Source organism: Ambystoma mexicanum, chromosome 2q (genome assembly GCF_040938575.1).
Source record: "Ambystoma mexicanum isolate Mex_15411 chromosome 2q, UKY_AmexF1_1, whole genome shotgun sequence".
Lineage (NCBI taxonomy): Eukaryota > Metazoa > Chordata > Amphibia > Caudata > Ambystomatidae > Ambystoma > Ambystoma mexicanum.
This window is the reverse complement of record NC_090924.1, coordinates 656,114,231-656,140,759: the sequence shown is the minus strand read 5'-3', so window position 1 is coordinate 656,140,759 and position 26,529 is coordinate 656,114,231. Positions and strand designations below refer to the sequence as shown.

The window sequence follows — 26,529 nt, the reverse complement described above, 5'->3', positions numbered from 1 at the left end:
CAGAGCTGGAAGGAGATATCTAAGATGAGGAATACGTCGGAGGAACATCCCGTCGAAAGAACGTTACAAGGTAAGAAGTAACTTGTTCTTTTGGAAATCTGATTGGATTGCTACTCGTGAACAATGTATGATCCATTGCGAATTTGAAAAAAATCCCTTTGCAACAAAATGTTATGGTACAATTACTCCATACTTATTGAAATCTCCTAATAACCATTATCGTGTATGCCTTCTGTGTTTTAGATTAAATCTATGGCGAATAAGAGATTTGGGTTCGATGGTATCCTCTCAAGTACCAAATGACTGTTTGTAGATACTGTCAGCAAACTGCTGAAACCTTGCAGCACTTGCTAAAACAATGCCCAACTTTGATGGCCAGCAGAATCAAATATTTTGAAAAACATATGAAAGATTATTGTGTCCTAGATGATCAAATGTTATGGTCCTATTTATTTCATGTAAAGACAAACCGTCTTGGCTATGCGATTTTGAAATTTTTGGAATTGCTAGAATTGAATGAGGCTGGCTAGGTCGTTTAGTCAATGAATCTTGTATAAGCGAAGACGAAAACTAACTTTTGTAATCATTGCAGTTTAGTAGGTTTTTTCATTTTCAGGTTGTCTTCCTTGATTTTTTTGATATGTAAATAATGTTTTAGTTAAATTGGATTTATATGAAATTGGGTGATCATATGTTAAATTTTATCTTAAAACCGTTTTTTTTTTCATATTGTAAAAAACAGTGTATATTAATTTTGTAAAATTCGAAAGTTGATTTATTTCAACCCAATCAATAATAAGTAACAAAAGTATACTTCATCCACCAATGTCCTAGCTAACCATTTGACCTTCCTTCGACTGCTAGTTCCACACTTTGTTTGCTTCTTGGCCTTAATTGCATACATTTTTTTTTAATCAGAATTTTAAATGTTTGTTTAACAAAATGAAATATCCGTTGTTGGGAAACATTTGTATGCACCCTAGCCTGGTTTTTTAGTTAAGTAAAGCCTTTTCACTTTTTACTTGGCTGTTCAACAGGTTTATTTTGGGTACTGTCAGAAACCTGAGGGCGTTCTCACTGGTAGACCCCGGGGATACTGGCCAGCGAAGACCCATCGCGCTTGGATCCCGACTCTGGGGGCGGGCAAGCGATGGAGGATCACCTGGGCAATGGGCCCTTGGGGACCGCGGAAGGAACGCCCTTGGGCGAGACACAGTATCCCCTTTTCTGCGATACACCCATACCCGACAACCCCCTAGTCTTATAGGATATTGCAACCACAGTCCTATCTTACACCAGTGCATTCCTTTAAGAAAAGGAAGGAGAAATCCATCTGTTCCCCCACCCCCTTTCTGACAATAACTGCCCTGCCCTGCAGTCGAACACTAAAGACCCCATAATCCCTGTTTTGTTGACAAACCTTTTTAAAAATATTCCGCGAATATTGTTTTTAATTTCCCTTTTTTCCCCAAAAAAATATGCAACTTGCATTTCCCAGAATCCCCTTCATTCTCCAGCATGGGGTCTGGCATGGATTCACATTCTCATGAATATTCCCTGTCGGGCTGGGAATCCTCGGTAAAGAAAACATTTCAGTTTCACTTCTGAACGGTCTTTCGTCTAACAACCAATCACTGGTCTCTGGGTCACACTGCCCCGAGCCAATGGCTGTCCTCTACCTAAGCCCCTCCTCTGGCAGCCATTTTCAGATTGTTACCGCATGTTCGATTTTTGGTCAAGTTCCCTTCTTGGAGGATTCCAGAAGATTCTTGGAGGCCTACGTCCCCTGCACATGGCTGAAGATAGAGGAAACTCAACGCCTCTGTTCAGGATTTGCCCTAGATGCAGCCTACGGAACATTTTCCTGGACGATGGGCACTCCCTGTGCCTCTACTGCCTGCATACCGACAGACGCACGTGGAGGAGGCCTGTGCGTTCTACAAGGATATGGTGCCTCGCACCATGCAGGACCGTCGCGAGCGGCTTAACAAGTGGCTCCAGTTGGGTGAGCCCCGGTCACCCAGCCGCAAGAAGAAATCCGAGCGGTCTTCTAAGACCTTTGAGGGCGCTTCGGCGATGGGGGCCCCAACAGAAGGCAAAGCACTTTGAATCTGCGGGCAACGGGAGTACCGTTAGGGCGGGCAGCAAGGGCGGGTGCAGCATCTCCGGCACCTTCGACCACAAGCCAACGGTCCGTCTTGGAGAAGAGGAGGAAGCCGGAGCACCTGGGTAAACTTCTTGAGAAATCCCAGTCGGCTCCTACAGAGAAAGCCAAAGGGGAGTGTGGTGCTGACCCTCGGTGAAGGCCCCTTGCGCGACCAAGGTCGTAAAGGCCCAGGTTCACCCAGCGAAAACCTCCATTGAAGGAGTGGTGGCGTCCCTGGCGAAGACCGTTGATGCGAGTTCACAGGAAACGGCCTCCAGAGTGAGAGTTTCCCTGCCGGCCAGGAGGGAATCATCTTTTCTGCCTGTAGAGAAGACACCAGTGAAGATTATGCCGGTCATCTCCCCTGATCGAGAAGGGGGGGGGCCACAGTAGTTCTGCAAGGCACGGACATCTCTGAGGAGCTTGCTGTTCTTAAGACCGTTTTGGATGAAAAGTTTGTCGAGGCCAGGTCCTACATGAGGGACCCTGACAAGGTAGATGTGGAGAGGGGTGAAGACACCGATGAGGAGGAGCCGGGCGGTCAGGAGCCAGACGACGCTATGCCATTGCCCCCATCCCCTCCGATGCAGCAGCCACCACCGCCTCCGGCGGACATTTCGGTGGACATCCTGCAGGCTTTGCACACCCTGTGCTCAGATTCGGACAAGGATGCGCCTGTCGCCGTCGGGAGAACTCCTGCACAAGAAGAGTTCACCCTCCACCTCCTTACCATCCATCGCCTCCCTCCCCTACCCTCCACCGAGGTACGAGACGGAACTGCATATGGCGACGATGGGCGCGTACGACTACGGCGGAGTGCATCTCCCGTCCCCGCCACCCAGAGCCTTGCCTCCCGACGAGATTGGCTTGTTTCATGCCATGATCTCGAGAGCCTCGGAGGTGTTCCAACTGGCTCCCGAGGAGAAGGAGGGCTTCCTGTACCAGTGCAGGGAAGCTAAGAGGAAGACTGTACTGTCTATCCCGCTGTTGGACGACATTTGGGACATGAAAAACCCGTCCTCGGCCCTGGCGAAGAGGGACCGGTCGGAGAAAAAGTACAGGGTGCCGGACTCTGCATCCAAGTGCTTGAGATCACAGCCTTCCCCAGATTCGGTAGTCTCGGCGGCAGCTACGAAGAAGTCTGCGGGTTCGTCTGCGTCAACGTCCTCTGCCCCCCCAGACAGCAAGGGAAAGAAGCTGAACTCCATGGGACGACGAGTCATCTCTTCAGCAGCAACGACCATCAAGACGGCCAACACCCTCACCAGTGTGGCTTGTCGACAGGGAGCTCTGGTTCAAGATCGCTTCCCTCCTGGACTTCCTCTCCGACGGCAAGAGAGCAGAAGCACTGGAGATTCTGCAGGAAGGCGAGGTGGCATCGGACCATGTCATCACGGTGGCCACGGACATCGCCGACACAGGGTTCTGCCAGATGGGCAACAGCGTTTGCCTTCGTTGGCGGGGTTGGTTGAAGGCCACTAACTTCCGTCAGGATGTGCAGTCGAGGGTGTTGGACATGCCCTTCGACAGGGATAACTTGTTTGGCAAGAAGAGTCTTTTCAGGCCATCAAGGTGGATACCGAGATGGCGCGCTCTTTGGGCACGCTTCAGCAGTGACGGCCGTCCTTTCGGACCTCTGGAGGAAAGGCCCAGGGTTCCTCCAAAGGCTTTGTTGGCTTTGCATCATCCAACCGTCCCGCTCTTCGACCAAGGAGGCCTACAGGGGACGCAGCAAGCCCGGAAGAGGTCTCTGTCGTCACCAAGGTCCCCAAGGCGGCTCCTTCACGGTGAAGCAGGACTGAACCGGCTGGGACGTCGGGCCCCTACCCGCGCACCCCAGTGGGAGGCCGGCTGGCTAACTTTGCCGGCGTGTGGAATACCATCTCCACCGACCGTTGGGTGCTGGACGCGCTGGCCCACGGACACACTCTGGAATTCCAACGGAAGTGTCCTCGTATACTACCCGTGGCCAGACAGGAAAACCACTACCCTCCGCTTCTGCTGGAGGTGCGGGCCATGCTGAGGAAGGGCGCGATAGAGCTCGTCCCAAAGAGGCTCCGGTGTGTACTCTTGGTACTTCCTCGTCAAGAAGAAGACGGTTGAAGGCCCATCCTGGTCCTCTGCCCCTTGAACAAGTACATCAGATCCCAGAAGTTCTGGGTGGTCACCCTTCAGCACGTGCTAGGACAGCTTGAAGAAGGGGATTTCCTGTCGTCGTTGGACTTGAAGGATGCTTACTTTCACATCCCCATCCACAAGGGACACCGCAAGTTCCTGCGCTTCGTGGTTCACGGGCAGCACTATCAGTTCAAGGCCCTTCTCTTCGGACTAAAGTCAGCGCCAAGGGTTTTCACCAAGTGCCTGGCGCCAGTGGCGGCGCAACTGCGTCTACGAGTGATCCATGTTTACTCCTACCTGGACGACTGGCTCATCCGAGCGAAATCGAGGGAGATCGCCGTCACTCACATGGCGGAAACCGTCCAGCTGCTGACGGAGCTTGGGTTCTCGCTGAACTATGCAAAGTCTTGCTTGGTGCCATCACAAGACGCACTGTTTCTGGGGTCTCGACTCAACACACTGTAGTGCTTGGCGTCGCCGTTGGAAGAGAGGATAGCGGCCATCCTGGGAAAGGTGCAACGGCTGTTAACCCTGAGGATCGCATGGGTGAGGTCCATCAAGTCCCTTCTCGGCATGATGTTGTCATGCATATACCTCGTTCGACTGTGCAGGCTGCGGATGCGGCCACTGCAAGAGTACCTCGACGCCCGTTGGATCCAGATATCGAGAAGCTTCGAGGACAAGATCTCTCTTTACGAGATGTTTCGTCGAGCAATACAGCGGTGGGGTGTCCGCGCGCATCTGTCGGCAGGCACAGACTTCCAGACTGCACCTCGTCAGGAGACGGTCACAACGGACGCCTCCCTGGAAGGATGGGGCACGCACACCGGAGGTCTCCACGCAAGAGGCCAGTGGCTGCCGCAGGAGAAGTCGTTGCATTTCAACATTCTGGAGCTACGGGCAGTGTTTTGGGCCCTCGAATCTTTCCTTCCGTCCTTCAAGGGCAAGGTGGTACGGGTCTTCACCGTCCACACCACCACAATGTTCTACATCCGGAAGCAGGGGGGCACCAGATCCCCCAGCACTCTCCAGAGAGGCACAGGACCTGTGGCACTGGGCCGTGGCCCAGGGGATATTCCTCGCCCCGTTTCATCTGGCGGGAGAGAAGTACATCATCGCCGACTCCCTCAGCAGGGAGCTGTGCTCGTGCCACGAGTGGGAGCTTCGGCAGGATGAAGTGTATCATCTGTTCCGACGATGGGGAAAGCCCCACATCGATCTGTTTGCGACAGCGATGAACACCAAGTGCCGGAGGTTCGCCAGCAGGGTTCCCCAGCCGGGGAGTATGGGCGATGCATTCTATTTCCCCTGGGACGGCCTGTTTCTCTATTTGTGCCCTCCATTGCCGTTGCTTCTGCGACTCATCAATCAACTCAGACGGTCCCGGTGCAGGATGATCCTCCGGCGTGACCGAGACAAATATGGTACCGGACCTTCTGGACTTGTCAGCGTCCCCTACAGTCAAGCTTCCGGTGGTCGCAGATCTTCTCGCCAGAGAAGGAGGCGCGATCCTGCATCACGAATCAGGGTCACTGAACTTGCAGGCCTTGCTCCTGCAGCTCTTTAGTTTGGAGGATACGAGATCCCGCCGAACTGCAAGGAGGTACTTGCCAAGGCCAGGGCTTCGTCTATACTGAAATGCTACGGACATAAGTGGAAGAGGTTCACCGTCTGGTGCCATGCACAGAAGATAAACCCTCTACGGATTACGTCCCAATAGGTGCTGTCGCTGGCCAAAGCAGGACTGGCGCAGGCTTCCATCAAGATTCATCTGGCGGCCATCTCCAGAACTCCGGGGCGGTCTGTGCTGTGGTTGCACCGCCTGGTCACGGAGTTCATTAAAGGACTTTTCCGCTCGTTCCCTCCGGTGAAGGCTCTGGCCCCGGCGTGGGAGCTCAATGTGGTGCTGACTAGGCTCATGGGTCCTCCGTTCGAGCCTATGCATTCAGCGCCACTGAAATTCTTATCGTGGAAGACAGCGTTTCTTGTGGCCAACCCCTCCGCACGACGAGATGCGTACGCACCCCACCTTCATGCCCATGGTGCCGTCAGACTTTCATCTAAACGAGCCCTTGGTGTTACCGGTTTTCTTTCCGACGCCTTAGTCGCCGGCTGAGAGGACTTTGCACTCGCTGGATGTGGCTAGAGCGCTGAAGTTCTACGTGGACCGCAGAAAGAGTTTTCGGAAGATGTCACAACTGTTCATGAACTTTGGCCCTGTGAACCAAGGGAAGGCCCTCTCCAAGGCTTCCATTTCCATCACCCATTGTCACCGGTTGGCAAACCGACCGTTAGCTGGCCGTCCGAGAGCCCATTCGACCTATGGCGTTCCTGTCTGGTGTGCCCCAGCTGGACATCTGCAGGGCTGCTACGTGGAGGTCGACGCACATCTTCACGAGATTCTACTGCGTCGACCAGGATTCCAGGGAAGAGTCCAGAGTCGGCCAAGCAGTGCTGTGCAACCTGTTCGCTTGAAGGTGAGCCTGGTGAGGAGGTAAGAGATACTTAATGTTGAGATGTTAAAATGCTTAATGTTGATCCTTGCCACCTCCTGTGGTTGTGCGTGTGTACTGCTATGTAGTCTTTATTCATGAGCATGTGAATCCATGCCAGACCCTATGCTGGAGAAGGAACAAGTTACTTACCTGTAACAAATCTGAAGATGCCTGCGAGAGGAGGGGCTTAGGTAGAGGGCAGTCATTGGCTGGGGGCAGTATGAGCAAGAGTCCAGTGATTGGTTGTTTGCAGAAAGACAGTTCAGAAGTGAAACTGAAACTGTTTTTTTCTTTACAGAGGATTCCCAGCCTGACTGGGAATATTCATGAGCATGTGAATCCATGCCAGACCCATGCTGGAGTACAGTTACCGGTAAGTCACTTGTTCCTTCACTCTGTCCTTCAAATACTGCGAAGAAGAGTAAGCAACAAGGAGGAATGAGGATTACCCATACGAATCCCTGGGCAATTAACTCCTATGGATGACCGCCATGTTGTCCCACTAATGAGGACAGGCAGGGTCGGGCATTCTCTTCCAACCATGCACACCTGAATCCAATCACTACTCCCAGGAAGTATAAAAGGCACAGCAGGAGAGCACACTTTGAGCGAGTCGGGGGTGCTGGAAGGTGCTAGAAAGCCAGAGGAAGACCAGAAGAGCTGCAGCGTCCCTGGGAGACGTGGAGGTGAAAAACCACCCTGATACTGGCCTTGTGAGTCCAGGAGAGATTGTGCTGTGGAGAGGGAGCTGTACCTCAAGAAGGCAAGAGCAGGGGCAGCTGGGGTTGTCTGGCAGTCCCCATAGCAGGACTCCTCCCCTGGGCCAGTCAGCCTAATCCAGGTCTCTGAGGGTCAACAGAAGAGACCCTGACCGCAGAACAATATCTCTTTTTAGTTCCTGCAACACCCAATGCCAAAAATACAGTTTTGGGGAGCTGCGAAGTAGGAGCAAAATCCTGACAGTGCATTCTGGGACTAGAAGTCCCAAAACTCTTTTTGTGAACTGAGAGGAGATTCGAGCCCGGCGGAGGGAAGTCTTCTTTGTGAACTTCGAAGTCTTGAGAGGGGTCCGAGCCCGGCAGAGACAGACCCTTGTGAGCTTTGGAGGAGGGTCCGAGCCCGGCCCTTTATTAAACTTGGCAGAGGGGTCCAAGCCAGCAGGGGAGACCCCTTGTGAACTTTCAGAGAGCTTTTAGGAGCAGGGTCCAAGCCCGTAAGAGGGAGGCCCTTTTGGCAACTCTAAGAGGGGTCTGAGCCCAGCAGAGGGAGACCCTTGTGAACTTTGCGAGTGAAATTGGCCCCAGAGACCGAGTGGTCCAGTGTCACAGGGGCACTCCTTCGAAGGTCTCTTGCTGGTAGGCCTCTCCTGAAAAAGGAAAGTATTGAACTAAGATTGTTGAAACTACAAGTACAAAGGGGAGGCCGGTGTGAGGTGTCAAAATGGTCATACGAGGGTCAAGCCAAACCTCTTGTACAGTCGAAAGTCTTTGGCACGTTTAGGAGGCAAGTGTGAACCCGACTGAGGGATGCCTGCAAATTAGGGTAAAAAGTACCCATCCGAGAACATTGTGGCAATAGAATTGTGTGAAGCCTGACTGAGGGTTTGAGGGAAAGCTTGACTGTCGGCTAGGTCCCGGACTTAGGTAAGGGAAGAATTTAAGGGGTCTAGAATGACTTTCTGTTGGACTATGCTAAGATGGCAATGTGAACCCGACAGAGGGATATCGGGAGAAAGTCGAGGGAAGTGAATCCTGCATTGTGGTAAAGCTAATTGAACTGTTATTTTGGCAAATGTGATCCCGGCTGAGAGATGTCCATAGTGATTAGTTGTCTGAGCCCGACTGAGGGACACTAACGACTGAGAGAAGGATCAGAGCCCGGCTGAGGGGATCCAAGGGTGAAGATTAATAGAAGTAACATTTGTTATGTTTAAGACACATCGGGCCCTCTGAAGCAAGAGACTTTGCATGAAAGAGTCTTGGGCACAGAAGACCCTGATGTTGATAAAAGGAACTGTAACCTCGTGCCAGAGAAGCCCAGGAGTGTGCTGTGCTCAAGCGTCCCGCCATCTCCCGTACTAAAAACGTGGGGAAGGGCGATCCCTACCATAACATCCTGACTTATTCTTTTGTGAACACTTCTTTCTTTTCTTGTGAATATTATCCCATGCCATTTATTATTTGATGGTCGTAGCTTGGTCGCATTTTACATTTAGGAACCCCCATTCTTTTTGTTTTGAGCAAAGTCCTGATTTTTTGGAGGTCAGTAAAGCTTCTTTAGTTCCCTTGCCTGTTTTTCTCATTCTTATGGGGAAAATCACTAGTTTCTAAGACTATAAGCACTGAGAAACTCTCTTTATGAATTTATTTATTTTTTACAATTGCTCACATCGCCTTACAGTGAAGTGCTGTTGGGTTACTTTGTATCCTAATTACTTTTAGAAAATGGCTTTTTGTTTACTTTGACACACAATGTGCCTAAGACAAGCTGGTGGCAGCTGTGTGATTTGTGCCCTTTTTATGTGATGTTATTTGTGCACTTTTACAGTTACCGTGAATGTCTAATAAAGGTGGGCAGCACCCAAAGATGGCTGTGCCACGAGAGCTTCTGCTTGTTTTTTGGCATTAATATTGTTTGGCCTGCTTCTCGTCTTCTCACATCAGGAAATGCCTTGCATGTAAATCCCTTTTCTGGGGGGTGAGAAGATTTAGTTGAGTACCTACACTTTACTAAATGCTTATGCGACATAAACATTTCTGACAACAGCCTAATGCATCATCTATGAATAACCTGGAACTTGGGCACGCGGCCTCATACCATCTCAGGGTTTGACCTAAGATTGAGGGACATTATGGTGTTGGTTTTTGCCTATTTCCCTTGCATCTGACTTCACCTGTATTGCACTGGTAATTCATATGCATTTCTGTTCTCCTAATAGTGAATTTGTGTATGTTATATATAGTTGTGTGACAATACTTACATGTGATTTTAATATGCTTGGTGTGTAACTGAAGGCCTAATAAATAAATAAAAAAATCTATACGTCTGGTTTCACGTGAATTCTTGGTGCTGCACTCCTGAGAATAAGCCTTGAATGCTCAGCTACCTTATCTTGATTGGGTTTTGGCTAAGCTCAGTGTCCCCCCTGTTTACCATAAGTAGTGTGGCCTCCCAAAATCCATCTGAACAATGTCCATAATGGAAGAAACATTGTAGGAGGTATGCAACTTTTTCTGATTCAGGCCTTCAGAGCTGTTCATAATTGTATTGCCGCTTGATCACGTTTCTTGCATAAAATCAGTCGTTCACCAAATGCTTTTTTTTGTTTATTTTTGTCATGTTAGCTTACCTGGAAAGGCACAATTGAATTCCTTGTCATCCATCATTTCAGGTATCGTAACCTTTTAAAACAAATCTAAACTGCCTTTTGAAAAATCAGGCTTTCCTTTATCGTGAGTTGAATGAGTTGAATGTTTTTTTTTCTTTCCACTCTGACTTTTCATTTTATAATCTGATATGGCATAGTTCAAGTCTTAATTTTTCAAACCAGATGAATCTTCCTACATCCCATTCCCTTTCCTCATTACTTCAGATGTCATCCCCCAAATGGAATAGGACCAGAACATGATGCGTAGCAGCAGTCTACATAAAAAAAAAAGCATTGGCGCTGGGCACTTGTGTGGCTAAGGTTCCTCCCTCTTGCATGCTGCTGTTCAGTCCCCTTTTCTAAGCGGGGACTGAACAACAGTAGCAGCAAGGAATGTTTTATTTTTTTTTAATTATTTTTTTTTACCTTGTGTACTTCATTTTTATGCCCTTACTTTTCTTCTCCCTTGCTCCTATGCCCCAATCATTTTGCTTAAATGCTGCATTTCCTGTCGGTGTACGTGAAGTCTGACGCAAACATTTTATATTTACAGTTTTTGAGCTTGATCATTTCTGGCCTGACTATCTGACACTTTTTCCCACAGAGCTTGCTCCTTGCTGCTGTGGAACTGGGATGTGACCTCCGAATGGATTGTGTCCTCTGACATATTACTCATCTTTGACACTTGTTGCCCAGCTTCAGCTGTTTCGGAAATAAAATTCGGCAGAGGGCGCTGTGCGTCAATAGCGTCGAGTCGATGTCCCTCAAAGGCCTCTGTCGAGGATGTAGTAATCTGAGGCATATATAGCACGCGCAGCGCCCGTTGGCCTCCGTTCTGTTTTTTCACAACAGCAATGGCTTCGAAATTTGCTGCGCCTCACATCTTGTCCCGTCATTGTTACAAATCGACTATGTCTTCATCATCGACACGGACGACTTCGAAGTCTGGTTTTAAAAAGTGTCAGGATTGTTGATCGAAAATGTCCCTCACTGATCCGCACTGTATCTGTTTGTGGTGCCTCGAAGCGGACCATGACCCCTCTGACTGCTCGAAGTGCCAGTCCATGACTGGAAAGGCCTTGATGGAACAGAATGATAAGCTGGAGGTAGGCAAAACCCCTAAAAAATCCCCTACCCGATCAGTGAAACCTTCGACGAACTAGTCGAGAGGAGACTCTCCTCCGAGGAAGAAGGCCAAGCGGTCCAGGTCGAGGAGTGGCTCACACCACTCTTCTTCGGCCTCGAAGAAATCGAAGAGAAGCCTTCAGGGCTGAAATGCTTAAGATTTTTGAGAAACAAAATCCTAGCCATGCTCCTACCGATCCATCGAAAGAACCTGGAAAGGAAAGGTCTTGTCTTCAATCTCACGTGCCGGGGAAAAAGGCCTGATCCACACCTTGAGCCTTCTAGGCATTGGTCTGATGTTTCATCGAAGGATCATTTGAGACAAGTCGAGGTAGAGGTCATAGACTCCATCAACACCTTCGACCCCAGAGGCGCCTTCGATACCCGCCAAACCCTTGACGTCGACCACTTTGCCAGCTGTGCCACATATACCAGCTGCGCCGTTGACGCAGAGCGCCCCTCCTAAATCAATGGGGTTGATAAAGAAAACTTTGACTACTACGGCATTGAAGCCAATTATACCAAAACCAATAATTCCAGACAAACCTTATGCTCCACTGTCTTAAGAGACTTTTTAAGTCACTTTATTCAATTTTTGAAGAAGAGGAGCAATCTGATGACGAAGCCCCATTTGGCTAGCAATATGTTACGCCCAATGTACCAGAAAGTTTCATTTTGGAAGAGTCCAGGATAAAGGACTTTTATGAAAATTTGCAAACTGTAACTGGGGTAGATACCTCACCTGAACTTGACTTTGGGAAACCTGAGGCCGGGGAGCATGCAGATGCATCCTACAGACAGCTCATGTCGAATGTGGTCTATATCATGGGTTGGAGTAGGCCTCCATTACCATATGCACAGGACAACCTTACTGACATTCTTGACAAAGGTACACAATCTGATCCCATCTTAACCTTCCATATAGCCTTGCAGAAAAGGGTAGCCAGGAATTGGGAGACTCCGAAGACCAATACGGCAGTTGACAAAAACGTAACTAGAAGTGCCGCCCTTTCAGTAGTGACCCAGACTACCTGACATAACACCCGACTCCGCAAAGCCTGGTGGTGCAAGCAGCTACTAAAACATCAAAACAAGCGGTATACCCTACCATCTCTCTTAATAGGGACGACAAACGCATAGATGGATGGGCAAGGAAGGTATTCTCTGCAGGGTGCATGGCGTTAAAATCTGCCAACTCCATTGTGCCCTAGCAAAGTTTACGTTCACTCTATGGGACTGCATCGCCATGGCGGCAGAGCACACAAAGAGCTGTTGTTGGAGACGGCAAAGAGGCCATGTGTTAGGCAAGATTGTATGTAGTAACCCTGTGGGAGACTACACCAGCCTTGTCCTCTTGGCAATAGGTAACCCAACCTTTGGTATAGGCCTGTACTACACAAGTTGGTAGAGTGACTGAGCAGCCAGGCTTATCTCAAGAGGGGTTAATGTGAGTTGTAGGGTTGTAACATAGAGATTCACAGTGACAGGTATTCAAATAACGCTTATACTCAAGGTTTCTTGATTAAAATAATGATATATTAATTTAACAGTTTTAAAATAAGCCTTCTTTAGAAGGGATCAATATGCAACACTTAAATACGCTTCAAAATACACTCCTTCAGTTCAGTTATGTAGAGGTATGAAGAAGGGAGGCCACACCGATAGAGACAGTACTTAGTTTTATTAACGGAGCTCGCCGCTCGCCCTCCTCACTCCGAGCTCAGTTTCGTTTCTCTCCAACTGCCGCTGTCCGCTGTGGTCGCGCGACTCTCGCTCTAAAGATAGCACGAGAGCATGCGCGACCGCCGCGAGACAGCTTAACATTCTCTACACATCTTCCCCCTCAAACAGGGCAAATATATTTTAAATAATGCTCATAACAGTAATGTAAAAACTTAACAACACATCAGAAAAGTTAATCAAAAAATTGTCTGAACTAGACAGAATAGAAAGTCAACAATAATGCACATCTTGCACGTGACCTGAGAAACCTCAGTGTCCATTTAAATAATGAACATCTTACACATGAGGTGAGCAACTTTAGTGTCAGGTTTCGTAATCCCTCATCCACACCGGCTTAGACCTAGCCCTATGTGAAGAATCTTCTTTGACCTTTGAAGGTCATCTTCTCTGACCTTTCCACCTGTATTTTCCGTATTTTCCTCCGGCACCCCTCCTTTCATCTTTTCATTCAAATTACGATTATCCTCCTCCACATTTCTCAACTGTTCCTCACATTTACTCTTTTCCCCATCACCCGCTCTTGCCAACCTTCCTTTCGACCAAACTTCACCACCTTCCAGAACGACCACATTACTTTTTACTGCACATATCTTCTTTGGACCCAGAAATTTACTTTCCACACACTTGTTCACTAGTCTGGGATTTTTGACATATACTTTTTCCCCAACCTTCCATTCACATTCTTTCACTCTCATCCTGTCGTCAAACAGTTCCTTATTTCTTTCCTGACTCAATGCAATTAGTTTCATAATATGATTCCGATCAACATTAACCACTTTAGCCATTCCTAGCCATCCTGGACAAAGCCTTGTCCCTGGCTCCCTTCCCTTCATCGAAACGAATGGAGATACTCCCGTCACAGAATGTGGCGTAGTGACATAATTCCGTGTCAGCATCCTTAATACGTCCCTCCATGGTTGCCTCGATTTCATGGCCATCTGCAGGCCACCTTTTATGTACCTGTTTATTCTTTCAACAAGTCCATTGGCCTTAGGGTTATACAGAGCAGTCCTTGTGTGTTTTATACTGTATCCCGCAAGAAACTTTTTCATTGCCCCAGACACAAATTGCACCCCATTATCCGACACAATTTCAACCGGCACCCCCTCCTTAAGAAACACTTTTTCCAAGAATCCAATTAACTCCCTTGCCGTGACCTCCTTTACAGCTTCCCACTCAAACCATTTGGAATGAAAATCCACTACGACAAACACAAACTTCAATCGTTCTCCCAGACCCCCTACCGGACCCATTATGTCCACTGCTAACTTGCTCCACGGCTGGTCCGGTACCACATTTGGAATCATCGGAGCCTCCCTTACCACTCTGCATTTGTCACTCGTTTGGCAAATCATACAATCCTTGACATACCTTTCCGCACACCTGTCAATTCCCGGCCACCAATAATTCTGCCTCAATTTCCTCTTCATAGCCGCTTCTCCAGGATGCCCCTGATGAGCCAGCTCAACTAGTACCGACCTAAGGGAATCACAATACACCTCCCTCTCCTTAGCCTATCATCACATAGATTTAACTCATTTTTTACTTCCCACCAAGTATTAAATTTACAATCCAAGTTTTTTTTTTTCTGGCCATCCCCTCACCGTCCAACTTTTGACTAGCTTGAGATCATCATCAGAATTTTCTTCTCTTGCCCATTCCTCCTTACTGACCGCACTTTGTAACTCCACTACTACTGACTCCTTCTCTGTCTCTCTGTCCTCCATAGGTTCACCCCTGAGAGGTAGTCTGGAAAGGCAGTCTGCCACAACATTCCGCTTCCCTGGCAAGTAGCTCACATCAAAGTTAAAGTTTTGGAGTCCCAGACCCCACCTGCTTATTCTTGGAGAACCCATGGCCCATCTGCCACTCTCAAACATCTGAACCATGGGTTTGTGGTCCGACCTGACAACAAATCTTCTTCCCCACAAGAAGAACTTAAAATGATTTACTGCCCAAAACATTGCCAACGTTTCTCTTTCAATAACTGAATATTTGCTCTCTGCCCCTCTCAGCGTCCTAGACGCAAATGCAATCACTCTCTCAGTATTTTCTCTGTCGTACTGCACTAGCGTCGCACCCAGTCCCAACATGCTCGCATCTACTACCAAAACAGTTTTGTCTTTAGGGTCAAATCTACCTATGGACGGTGCCTCACCCACTGCTTGCTTAATGCACTCAAAAGCCACATCACATTCTGCAGACCACTCAAACTTCACTCCTTTTTTGAGTAACATTCTGAGTGGAACTGATACTTTGGCAAAATCCTTTACAAACCTATGATAATATTCGTCCAAACCTAAAAATGATTTCACTTGCTCCTTATCTTTAGGTACAGGTGAACATCTCACTGCTTCCACCAAATTTCTTTTAGGCCTCACCCCTTGCTCATCTATCTCATGTCCCAGATACTCCACACTGTGTACCGCAATCTTACACTTGCTCCTCTTTACCGTCAACCCTGCCTCACTCAATCTGCTTAACACTTGTCTCAACACCTCATCATGTTCTTCAGTAGAGCTAGCATATATCATCACATCGTCCTGAACCACAATAATGTTCTTTACTCCACTCAACACTGTCTCCATGACCCTTTGGAATACGGCTGCGGCGGACGCAAGCCCAAATGGCATCCTGCAGTATTTGAATGAACCAAACACCGTGATAAATGCTGTCAGGTGTTGACAGTCCTCCTTCAGCGGAATCTGATGGTAAGCTTGTGAGAGATCAATAACCGAAAACACTTTGGCATTGTTCAGTACTGATAGCTGGTCACCTATTATTGGTAGAGGATGTCTATCCACTAATATGTTCCTGTTCAGATCTCTCAGATCTACACATAGCCTAATATCTCCATTGGCTTTAGCTGCTACTACTACCGGCGATAGCCATTCCGAACTTTCACTCTTCTCTATTACTCCCCTTTGGAGTAACGAATCCACTTCATCTTTGAGTTTCTCATTTAATCCGTGAGGTACCGGCCTCACCTTGTGCACTTTCGGAGTGGCCCCTGCTTTTAGTTGAATTTCATGTTCAAAACCTTTCAACATCCCTAGTTCCTCCTGAAACACCATGGGATACTCTTTTTCCCACTTATCCTTCAGTTCAGCTACATCAACAGGTCTCTCTGCGTTCGCCTGAATTCTAATTCCTAACTTCCACTGTTCTTCCCATCCTAGAAGTGAAGAACCTTCTTGCGTGACATATACCTCTGCTTCGCAGCTCTTCCCTTTTATACTTGATGGAAGCCTGGAACATCCCTATAATTCCAATTCAAACGTTTGCATACGCATACGGTTCTATATTGTGCTTCTTCAATTGTGTCACGTCTCCTTGCATGCAACTCAGGAATGTCGCCTTTGACATCAATGTCCATGGTGAGCAACTGTCCACCTTCATTGTCACCACCCTTCCATCGACCATGAATACATCTGTAGGTGCACCTCCCTTGCTTGAGACCTCTGTTACTTCCAGTACATGCTTTGTTTGGTTGCTCATTCCCATTTCCAGATCCTCACCTTGTTCTGCCATTCTTCCACCTGCTTCAATGCTCTGCACTGTCCCTGATTCACGACAAACTCTCGCGAAATGCCCTTTCTTTTTGCATTTTAGACACGATATTTCTGGCTGGACAAAACATGCTTGTGGAAATATGATGGTTACTACCACACTTGTAGCACTTAATTTCCTTGTTGGAGACTCCCTTGCGAAATCCCTTTACAGCAGCCACTTCTCCTTCCGACTTGTCTCCCTTCATAGTGGTCATATATTTATGGGTCTGTTCCATACTCCTTGCCATGTCTATGGCCGACTCCAGCGATGCATCTTTAGATAGTAGCCTCTCTTGTATCTTTAAGTTATTTGTGCAACAAACTAATTGGTCCCATATAAGAGTCAGTGAGCAGCCCAAATTCACACGTATGACTAAGAGACCTCAACGCTGTAATGAAGTTCTCCACTGGCTCCTGTGGATCTTGTACTCTTTGGAAGAACTTGTGTCTCTCAAATGTTGTATTTTTCTTGGCTTCGAAATGAACTTCCAACTTCTTTTCTGCCATGGAATATTGGTCCACTTCTCCCTGGCCTTGTTCTGGAAGATCAGGTAAACCATCATAGACACTTCTGCCTTCGGTTCCCAAATTGTGCAGCAGGATCGCCTCTTTTCTCGCTGCTGCAAACTTATCCCCTCCAATTGCAATCAGGTACGTGTCAAACAACTTCTTCCACCTATCCCACCTTATAGGTGGAGCACCAGTTTCTGATAGGAACGGTGGCGGGGGTGACATACTAGCCGCAGCCATTTTCTTGCAAATTGTGGCTTATTCACACCAATTATCACCTCTTGTGTTACTGTACCCTTATCTCCAATCCTATTCACTGTTGTCTTTTTCTCCTGCTATTTGTCAGTCTTATATGTTTAAACTCTCTTAAGCACAGTTTTACTGTATTCCTTTGAAACACAGTCTTGTGTGAAGTCTATGCAGATACTTTACTGTCCTCTGGGAGGCAGTCTTCCTGTGCACCCTGCAAACCACTGGGGCTCACCGCTGCTGCAGCTTTAATGTCCTGAACACACCCCTCTTGTGATGGCTCTCATTGGCTCTGAATTTCCCTCCCCTGTACCTCCTCCCTGGCTGTGCCCCCAGCCCCCCCTCTCCCTGCTCCTCACCTTCGTGTCCAATGAGAGGGGAAGTGGGCGGCACCCACCAGAAGAAACAGCCTTTTCTTGTTTGGCCGCTCGAGTGAGAGTGGGGAGAACGTCCCCCTGCAGCACCACGCTCCGAGGCGCCGCGGAGACAGTTCCTCTTCAGGCCCCCACCTCTCCACAGGCTTCTTCCTGTCTCCGGACCTGTTCTCCATGCTACAAACGGCGCATTCCGCGTAAAGGGAATCGTCGCCAGGCTCCGCGGCAAGCTCCGTGTGCCCCCTCGTCGCCACTTGAAGAAGGGAGGCCACACCGATAGAGACAGTGCTTAGTTTTATTAACGGAGCTCGCCGCTCGCCCTCCTCACTCCTAGCTCAGTTTAGTTTCTCTCCAACTCCCGCTGTCCGCTGTGGTCGCGCGACTCTCGCTCTAAAGATAGCACGAGAGCACGCGCGACCGCCCCGAGACAGCTTAACATTCTCTACAAGGTATCATTTTGGTATGACGCACGGATACTGCCTACACCTTTTCACAGTCAAACGGTAATACTGAAGTTATGGCAAAAAGGAAAAGGTTGAGGAAGGAAACAATGATTCTGATGTTTGTTAATCTTCTTAGAATCGCATGCTGTGTATATGGTCCGACATCCAGTGGTAACCTCAGAGTATTGCTTCTTGCCTTTCGAGAATCGAAAGGTGAGGTTGACATGGGCATGCCTGTAACACTTTCCCTACGTGACGTGTAGTGTACCCAAAATCCCTCACGTGTCGAGGTCCCTCAGATTATTTTTTTCCACCCAGCATACTGGTCGCCTTGATGCGGAGCTCGTCAAAGACTTTGCTTATTGTCCCATCGACCTTTGGTCGAATAATTATAGAAAATATCCTTATCACCCTATCCGTCCCTTATTTCGACGGCTGTTACAGACCTCCCCCGAAGACCTTCAAGAACTCGACGGACGGTGGTCTAGGCGGCGCTGCCGACCACGTGGCCGGGCCTTCCGCCAGCCTTTACAGTAGGCAGAGTGGGTTGGGGTGGCCATTTCTATACGAATTGAGAATGCCTTTCCCTTTCCTTCCTCTTTCCATTTCTGTCTGTCACTCTACCCATCCTCAGCTATGGAGAGGACTCCATTTAAGTTTTGCCCTAATTGTAGGAGCAAATTCCCTTGGAAAGATAGGCACAGACGGTGTAACCAGTGCTTGCCCCTCGATCACAGGGAGGAAGTATGCGTGGGTTGTAAGCTCCTCCGTCCTAAGACATTAAAAGACATTAAAGGAGTGTAGAGTCAAGCGGTGGGCGGCCTACGATATGTCGAAGGCCGAATTTTCTCCCGCTGCCGCAGCCATCGAATGTGACGGCGGCGAGAGTGACTATCATACCTCCGAACTGGAGGTTGTTGACCTTCCGATGGAACGCTCGCGTTCCGCATTGTCTGTCCCCGGCTCCGCTAGGCACAGCTTAGGCACTGCTATGGGGAAGTCGCACCATGGCGACAAAGACGAACATGTACACAGCACAAAGCACACAACCCCAAGTCATTCTTCGGCCAGGTCGAAGAAGACTTCAGTGCCAAGGGGTACACCAGAAGCTCCGGCAGCACCTGCCGACCGTCGGTATCGGCAGCCCTCCCCGCAGCCGCAATTGCGCCTAGCGACCGTGCAATCGAACAAAGGGCGCTGCCCCCAATATATCAGGTCCTGCCGAGACGCATCACAAGAAGGCATCTGGCGACGAGAGGATTCCGGCGAAGAAGGTGGTCGCAGAAGACAAGGCGCCGGCACTGCCGAAAAAGGCCACCGTGAGAACAAGGCCCCGACACCGGCGAAGAGGACCCCCTCGCAGGCTGAAGCTACGCGCCTCCCCACCATGGAGGACGTCGCCGGCAGCTTAGCCAGGATTGTCGCCACCGATTCTCAGAAGCCGCAGGCTGGGGATGCGCCGATGCCCACGGAAAGGCCCAAGGATCCGTCGAGGTCCAAGGATGGCCTAAGGGGGCTACCGGAATCCACCCATAAGTCGAAGGAGAAGCACAGAGACAACTCACCTCGGTCTGTGCCACAGGAGGAGTTCTCTGAGGGCGAAGGACTATTCTCAACGATGAGACAAATTTCGACGGATGAACACGATCAAGACATTTTTCCACCTCTAGACCATTCTAGGTCCTCGGTTTGGACTAGAGAAAAGTTTGAGAAATGCATGGAAAAGATGGGCAGGTTTGTTTCCCGTTCAGAACAACCCACGCCAAGGAGGCCAAAGGATGAGAGCCCTGTGGACCCCAAAGCTAAGTTTCCAAGACTTTTTGACCCCCTCTTTAGAAGAGGATATATACAATTACGACCTAACAGAGGATGACATTCATGCTGATACCCAAGATGAGGAATTCATCCACCCTGAGGACATGCATGAGCCCATGGAGGGTTGGGAAGAGAGCCCAGATGTGGGTGACCCCCAACCATGGCAATCCCCGGATCATCAAGACCCTGTTGTCCTGTCCCTGGACTCTCCCCAGTCCACTCCCACTAGGCAACAACCATCACCAGTGGATGACCAATTGACTTTTAACGTAATGTTACGTAAAGCAGCTGATCCTTTTAAGATTGCTACGGATGAGGCGGTCCCCGAAGCGGACTTTGTGGAAGACACCCTTAAGGAGAAACCACCGGCCAGCCAGGTGATTTCCCCTCCCCAATTCAATTAAGAAACGTCTGGCGCCATCCTTATCGATAACTCCTCCCACAAGAGGTGTCAACCCGCGAATAGAAAAACTTTCGCCTTTCTCCATCAGACTCTCTTTATATCAGGGGTCATTCTGCCCCAGACTCCCTGGTTGTAACTACTACGTGAAAGCTGGCAGGGGTCCCTTTGTCAACTGGCGAGGCACCCCCTGATAAGTAAGGTAAACGACTTCACGGCCTTGGAAAAAGGATCACATTGCCAACAACAATACCTTGTTGGCCAGTTACTCCGATGCCCAGTGGGCTTTACTACAGGAAGGCATACAGGAGGTTCCCGAACCCCTACGTACTCGTCTCCTCACCACTATCTCTGAAGGCAGACAGGTGAACCAGAGCATTTTTTTTTTATATATAACTGTTTATTTGGGTTTATGCACATCATAAGTATAGGCATTCAACTTAAAGGTGTGGCAGTAATGACAGTGATGACAGAGGCAGTGGGGTAAAGGGGGTACATTAAACAAAAACGTATGGCAGCTGCAAGTGCATAGGGTGTCCAAGGGGGAGGGAGACAGACAGACAGACAGAAAGGAGGGAGGGGACTGGGGGGGGGGGGTGATGAGAGAAACATTTCTCAGTACGCCTCTAGCCATTTCCCCCCATATTTTCTCGAATTTCCAGGGGCAGCCTCTCGCATTTTAGATGCAGTGTTCCATGGATGCGCACCAGCTTACTTCAGAGATCCATCGGTTCAGGCATATTGGTTCTGCCAAACCCCAAGTTGCGGCGATCAGCAGTTTCCCGGCTCCCATTGCCACCACTAGGAACAGGTTTTCGTATTTGGTGAGGTCCACCTCTCCAAAGATTCCCAGGAGTCATTTTGGGGTCCTTCGGGATTGGTGTTCCTGTTTATGTTGGAGATCTTATTGATCCCAGAAAGATTGTAACACTTCGCAGCCCCAGATCATATGAAAGAAGGTGCCTATTATTCATTTACATCAGAGACAAGTCTCATCCCCAGTCCCTCCCCATTTGGCAAGGGCTGTCCGAGGATAATCGGAGCGGTGGAGTATTCTTCTTTTTTTTTAAACTTTATTTGTTTTGACGTGACAACACACAAGTAAACGGGATGCACAATGCACATTGAAAAGATACAATCATATACCATGAGCAACAATACTGGCACTCAGCAAATAGTTCAAAAACGTAATTGGGTCAGGATTGGGGGGGGGGGGGGGGGGGGGGGGGGGGGGGGGGGGGGGGGGGGGGGGGGGTGGGGGTGTGTGTGTGTGTGTGTGTGTGTGTGTGTGTGTGTGTGTGTGTGTGTGTGTGTGTGTGTGTGTGTGTGTGTGTGTGTGTGTGTGTGTGTGTGTGTGTGTGTGTGTGTGTGTGTGTGTGTGTGTGTGTGTGTGTGTGTGTGTGTGTGTGTGTGTGTGTGTGTGTGTGTGTGTGTGTGTGTGTGTGTGTGTGTGTGTGTGTGTGTGTGTGTGTGTGTGTGTGTGTGTGTGTGTGTGTGTGTGTGTGTGTGTGTGTGTGTGTGTGTGTGTCTGCTAACAGCATGCAAAGGCCAGCCAACCGCCTGGAGTCACGGAAAGTCGTGAAAGAGGCAGAGTGCTGGGAAAGGGACTATAGTGTAGTCCAGCATAGTAGACAGTGTGGAACATACTTCCGACCAGAACTGTGACAATCGTGGGCAGAACCAAATCATGTGAATGTATGAAGCCTGGGGAGAGTTTGTTAAACATGTCATGCAGCCTGCTTGGGGTGTGGTGATATCTGTGCAGTACCTTTGAATTGAGGGATACTTCGTGGGTGCGTGCACACATACAGGACCAACGCTCATCAGTCATTTCCTCCCATTTGTGTCTCGGTGCGGTGAAGGGGGGTGCGGTTCTGGCCTGTAGCATGGTGTAAAGTCTGGACACCTTCCCTTTCGTGGAGTCAAAGGTGCACAGTTCAGCATTTAAGGGTTCATCAGGTGGTAGTGTAGGGAAGTCGGGATATTTAGCCTTGAGACACTTCCGAAGTGAGGAGTGCTGTAGCCATGCTGATGGTCTCCTCCTGAGGGCGAATGGAAGGTCTGACCATTCAAGAAAATTACCCTGTACAAAGACATCTCGAAGTGCCAAGAAGCCTGCGTCGGCCCAACAGGAAACAATAGATTGTGGGACAAGTGGGACCTCCTGCGTCGGCTGCAATATGTATCTTGCCTTTTTGTTCTGTGATTCTTGGTTGCCAACACCCGTGAACTCCCCCCAGCCTGTACACCCCAGCCCCTCGCCCCCAACCAGAAGCACCTGTCGCCCAAACATAAAACCATAAACAATAAGAACTTATTCGGGGTAACCCGGACTGGAGCGGTAAATCTGCCACGTGGGAGGCGGCGGCTGCATTATCAGACCCGTTAGAGAGTTATGTTGCAGCCTAGTCAGCACGGTGTAGGAGCCTCACCCGTTCTCTGTGGTGCTCTCGTCAGGGTGCATTGCCTTTTCGGAGTCCGGGCCATCGAGGGTCGAGCAGGGTGAGGGTTGTTTGGACCTAGGTTTCTGTCCGGTTGGTCCAGGAGGCGATCAGCAGAGGCCATGCCCGTTAAGGATTTGAGTTTTCAGCCATGCCTCTTTGGGGTTATAGAACAGGTGGGTAGCACCCTCATGATGGACTTTGAGTAGAGCAGTAAAAAAAGGGCATATTTGATGACAGTGATTGGAGCTTTTTCTTCATGGAGTCGAAGGACTGGCGGGCCTTCTGGACCTCTTTAGTGTAGTCCGGATAGAACCCCACGCAGTATCCATTGTATGTGACTGGGCCTGAGGCACGGGCCATCTGGAGGATAGCATCCCGATCCCGGAAGTTTAAGAGGCGTGCAATAATTGTCCTTGGTGGGGCTCTGGGGGTGGGCCGCCCAGAGGGCACACTGTGCGCCCGCTCGATGGCAAAAATGTAGACAGTTTTTTGGGAGAACCAGAGCATTCGTCAGAATATTTTGGATTCCGCACTAACGGATGGTTGATCCCTGGCTCAGGGCACACTCCTAAAAAGACATGCTTGGCTACGGAACTCTGGATTTAAGCCAAAGACGCAAGCGTCACTAATAAACAAACCCGTGGAAGAATCCAACCTGTTTGGGAAGGCGGTAGATGAAGCCCTCGAAACTGCAAAAAAGTAGCATGACACCTTAAACACTGCACCAGATTACACAAAGACCCTCTACAAGAAGAGGATCTGGGTCCAAACCGCTTTTTTATGGCTAGCACTTCCCTCAGCAACAATACTCATCGGGAAACAATTGGAATTCTACACAGGGAAATAGTGGATACACCGCCCCGTATCCCCAAAGGGGTCAACGCTGTGGCAAAGGAAGAGGCTGGATCTCTACCCCCAGAGGCTCCTCGGCCTCAGGCTCAAAATGACCCGAAGATTTGGTTCCCCACCCATGCCTCCCCGGACGGGGGCCAGCTAACATAGTTTCTTCAGACATGGGAGGACATAACTACAGACCAGTGGGTGCTAAAGACTGTCCCACGGGTACTGTATAGAGCTAAACCAGTCCCCAACATTCAGACCTTCACAAGCAAGATGACTGACACCAGACCATCTTCGCATTCTTCTGCAGGAAGTAGAAACACTACAGGAGAAAGGAGCCATAGAAATCGTACCTCTGGCACAGGTAAAAGAAGGTATTTATTCAGTGTACTTCCTTGTACCCAAAAAGGATCTAACCATGCGCCCTGTTCTAGATCTGCTCCCAGCGAACAAGTTTGTAAAGCCACAAAGGTTCTGCATGGTCACACTGCAGGAAGTAATCCCACTGCTAACACAGGGGGATTGCATGGTAACACTGGACATGAATGTTGCATACTTTCATATTTCAATGTTGCCAGCGCACAGAAAATACCTCAGATTTATGGTACAGGACAAGCATTATCAGTTCAAAGTACTACCCTTCGGCATAGCATCTGCGCCAAAGGTATTTACAAAAGTACTAATGGTGGCAGCAGTACATCTGCGCAGGCAATCCATCCCGGTCTATCCTTACCTCGACGACTGGCTCATAACAGGGGACTCTTACAAAACATGTCTGTCAAATACCCAAAAGACGATAGATCTTTTATTCAGTCTGGGATTCTCTATCAACCAGAAGAAATCCTGCCTAGACCCTAGTCAGGTCAAACCGTTCCTAGGGGCTCTAATTCGAACAAAGGATGGCCTCGTCTTCCCCTGCAACGAGAGGGTCCAAAACATGTTGTTTCAGATCCCTCAGTATGTAGCCAGTCAAGAGGTGACTGTACGCAAGGCTATGCGACTGCTAGGAATGATGGCGCCATATATCTACTTGGTTCCTCACACGCGCCTGCACATGCGCCCAATGCAAGAGTGGCTCAACAGCCAGTGGTGTCAGGCCAGCGGACAGTGGGACGATCTCGTGGTCATCTCGCTGGCCCTCGTTCTCTCGCTGCACTGTTGGTCAACTGAGAGCCTCTCTCTTGAAAAGGAAATCCTTTACCACCCCCGCAGTGGAAGCTACTCTAACCACAGACTCGTCTCTTACAGGGTGGGGAGCTCACTGGCTTCAACAAACGGCGCACAGAGTTTGGTCGTCAGACATAGCATCCAACCACATAAACGTGTTCTAACTGTTGGCAGTGTTCAAAGCACTAAAAGCTTTCCAGACACAACTGCAAGGGAAGACGATCCTGATCCTCAGACAGCCCCACGGCCATGTACTATCTGAACAAACATGCTGGCACTGATTCTCCAGGGCTGTCCAAACTGTCCCAGAACATTTGGAAGTCGGCTCTCAAACGCAACATGTTCCTACTATCACAACATGTTCCAGGGAACTCAATCTTTTGGCAGACGTACTCAGCAGAGATTTTCCGTTGCCCAGGGAGTACGAATGGCGATTACACAAACACATTGTCTCCAACGTTTTCGCAGAATGGGGCTTCCCAGAGATGGATCTGTTTGCAACTATGGAGAACGCTCAATGACAGGATTACGCCTCCAGGTACCCCCAGAACCGCTCCAAGGGGAACTGACTCTGGATAACATGGTCAGGGAGATTTGTCTACGCTTTTCCCCCCCGACTCACCTTCTCAACAAGATTGTGCACAAGATGCACAAGGGACCAGTCGCGATGATACTGGTGGCCCCCATGTGGGCCTGCCAACCCTGGTTTGCTCATCTGATGGAGATGTCCCTATCTCCTCCAGTCAAACTGACTGATCCTCCAGTCAAACTGCCTTGCCTGTACAACATGTTGCAAGACAGAGGGGAGACGCTTCACCCATGCCCACAGACATTGAACTTAGCAACCTGGCTCCTGAGGTCCTCGAGTTTGGACACCTGCAACTCCCTCAGATGTATGGACATTCTCTGAGAAGCAAGAAAGCCGAACACCAGATAGTGCTATTCCAGTAAATGGAAACGGTTTGTCATCTGGTGCAACTCAAAGAGCATTAACCCGATTAACTGCTCTCCCACACACATTGTTTTGTACCTAACTCATTTACTTGACTCAGGCCTGGTCTTCAACTGCATAAAGGTACACCTAGCTGCACTTTCAGCCTACACTACATCACAACAGAAAGTGTCATGGTGGAAGATACCAGTTACTAAAGCTTTCATGGAGGGAGTGAAAAGAATTGTCATGATGCCTACTCCCGGAGAACCAGTCCAGGACCAGCGTCCCCAGAAGCAGACATGTTCCCGGGGAAAAGGCCAGCAACCCCTAGTAGGGGTCCTTTGGACACAGTCCAGGCGCCTTTGGCGCCAGGCTCATTTTGGACCTCAGTCCTGGCGCCATAGGCGCCAGGCTCATAAAGGGAGTGTTTATGTGAACTTACCTGATGCAGACCGTGCTGCCAGATCCAGACCTCTTTGAGGCCTGAAAGGGACTATTATACCTGTGGGACTATTTTGCCACTCGGGCGTGGCCGGGGAAGAATACGTACCTGGAACTACTTTGGGGGCTATTTAAGCCACGGCCAGACAGCAGCTCACGCTTCGCGTTGTTCTGCACCTAGCAGTTGGACGCTCACCGTGTCTGCTCCTGCATCCTGACTCCAGCCACGCCCGCCTCCATCCTGGAACATCTGAAAGGAAAGAAGAGAAGGGAAAAGGTGAACAGAAGAACATTACCTGCTTCTACCCGGAGTCCGGAGTCATCACGCCGGCGATCCTAAGGGAAGACATTTATTTTAAAGACGCAT

At 49.3% G+C, this 26,529-nt stretch overlaps 1 protein-coding gene across 2 annotated transcripts in view; it reads left to right on the top strand.

Moving 5' to 3' along the window:
• The window catches only part of ATF7IP2 (activating transcription factor 7 interacting protein 2), a 763,479-nt gene that overhangs the window by 246,715 nt on the left and 490,235 nt on the right, over positions 1–26,529 (top strand). For both annotated transcript variants that reach the window (XM_069647842.1, XM_069647843.1), the window contains exon 7: positions 10,104–10,150. In XM_069647842.1, coding sequence (XP_069503943.1) covers positions 10,104–10,150 — 47 coding nt within the window. The remainder of the gene's footprint in view (positions 1–10,103; positions 10,151–26,529) is intronic.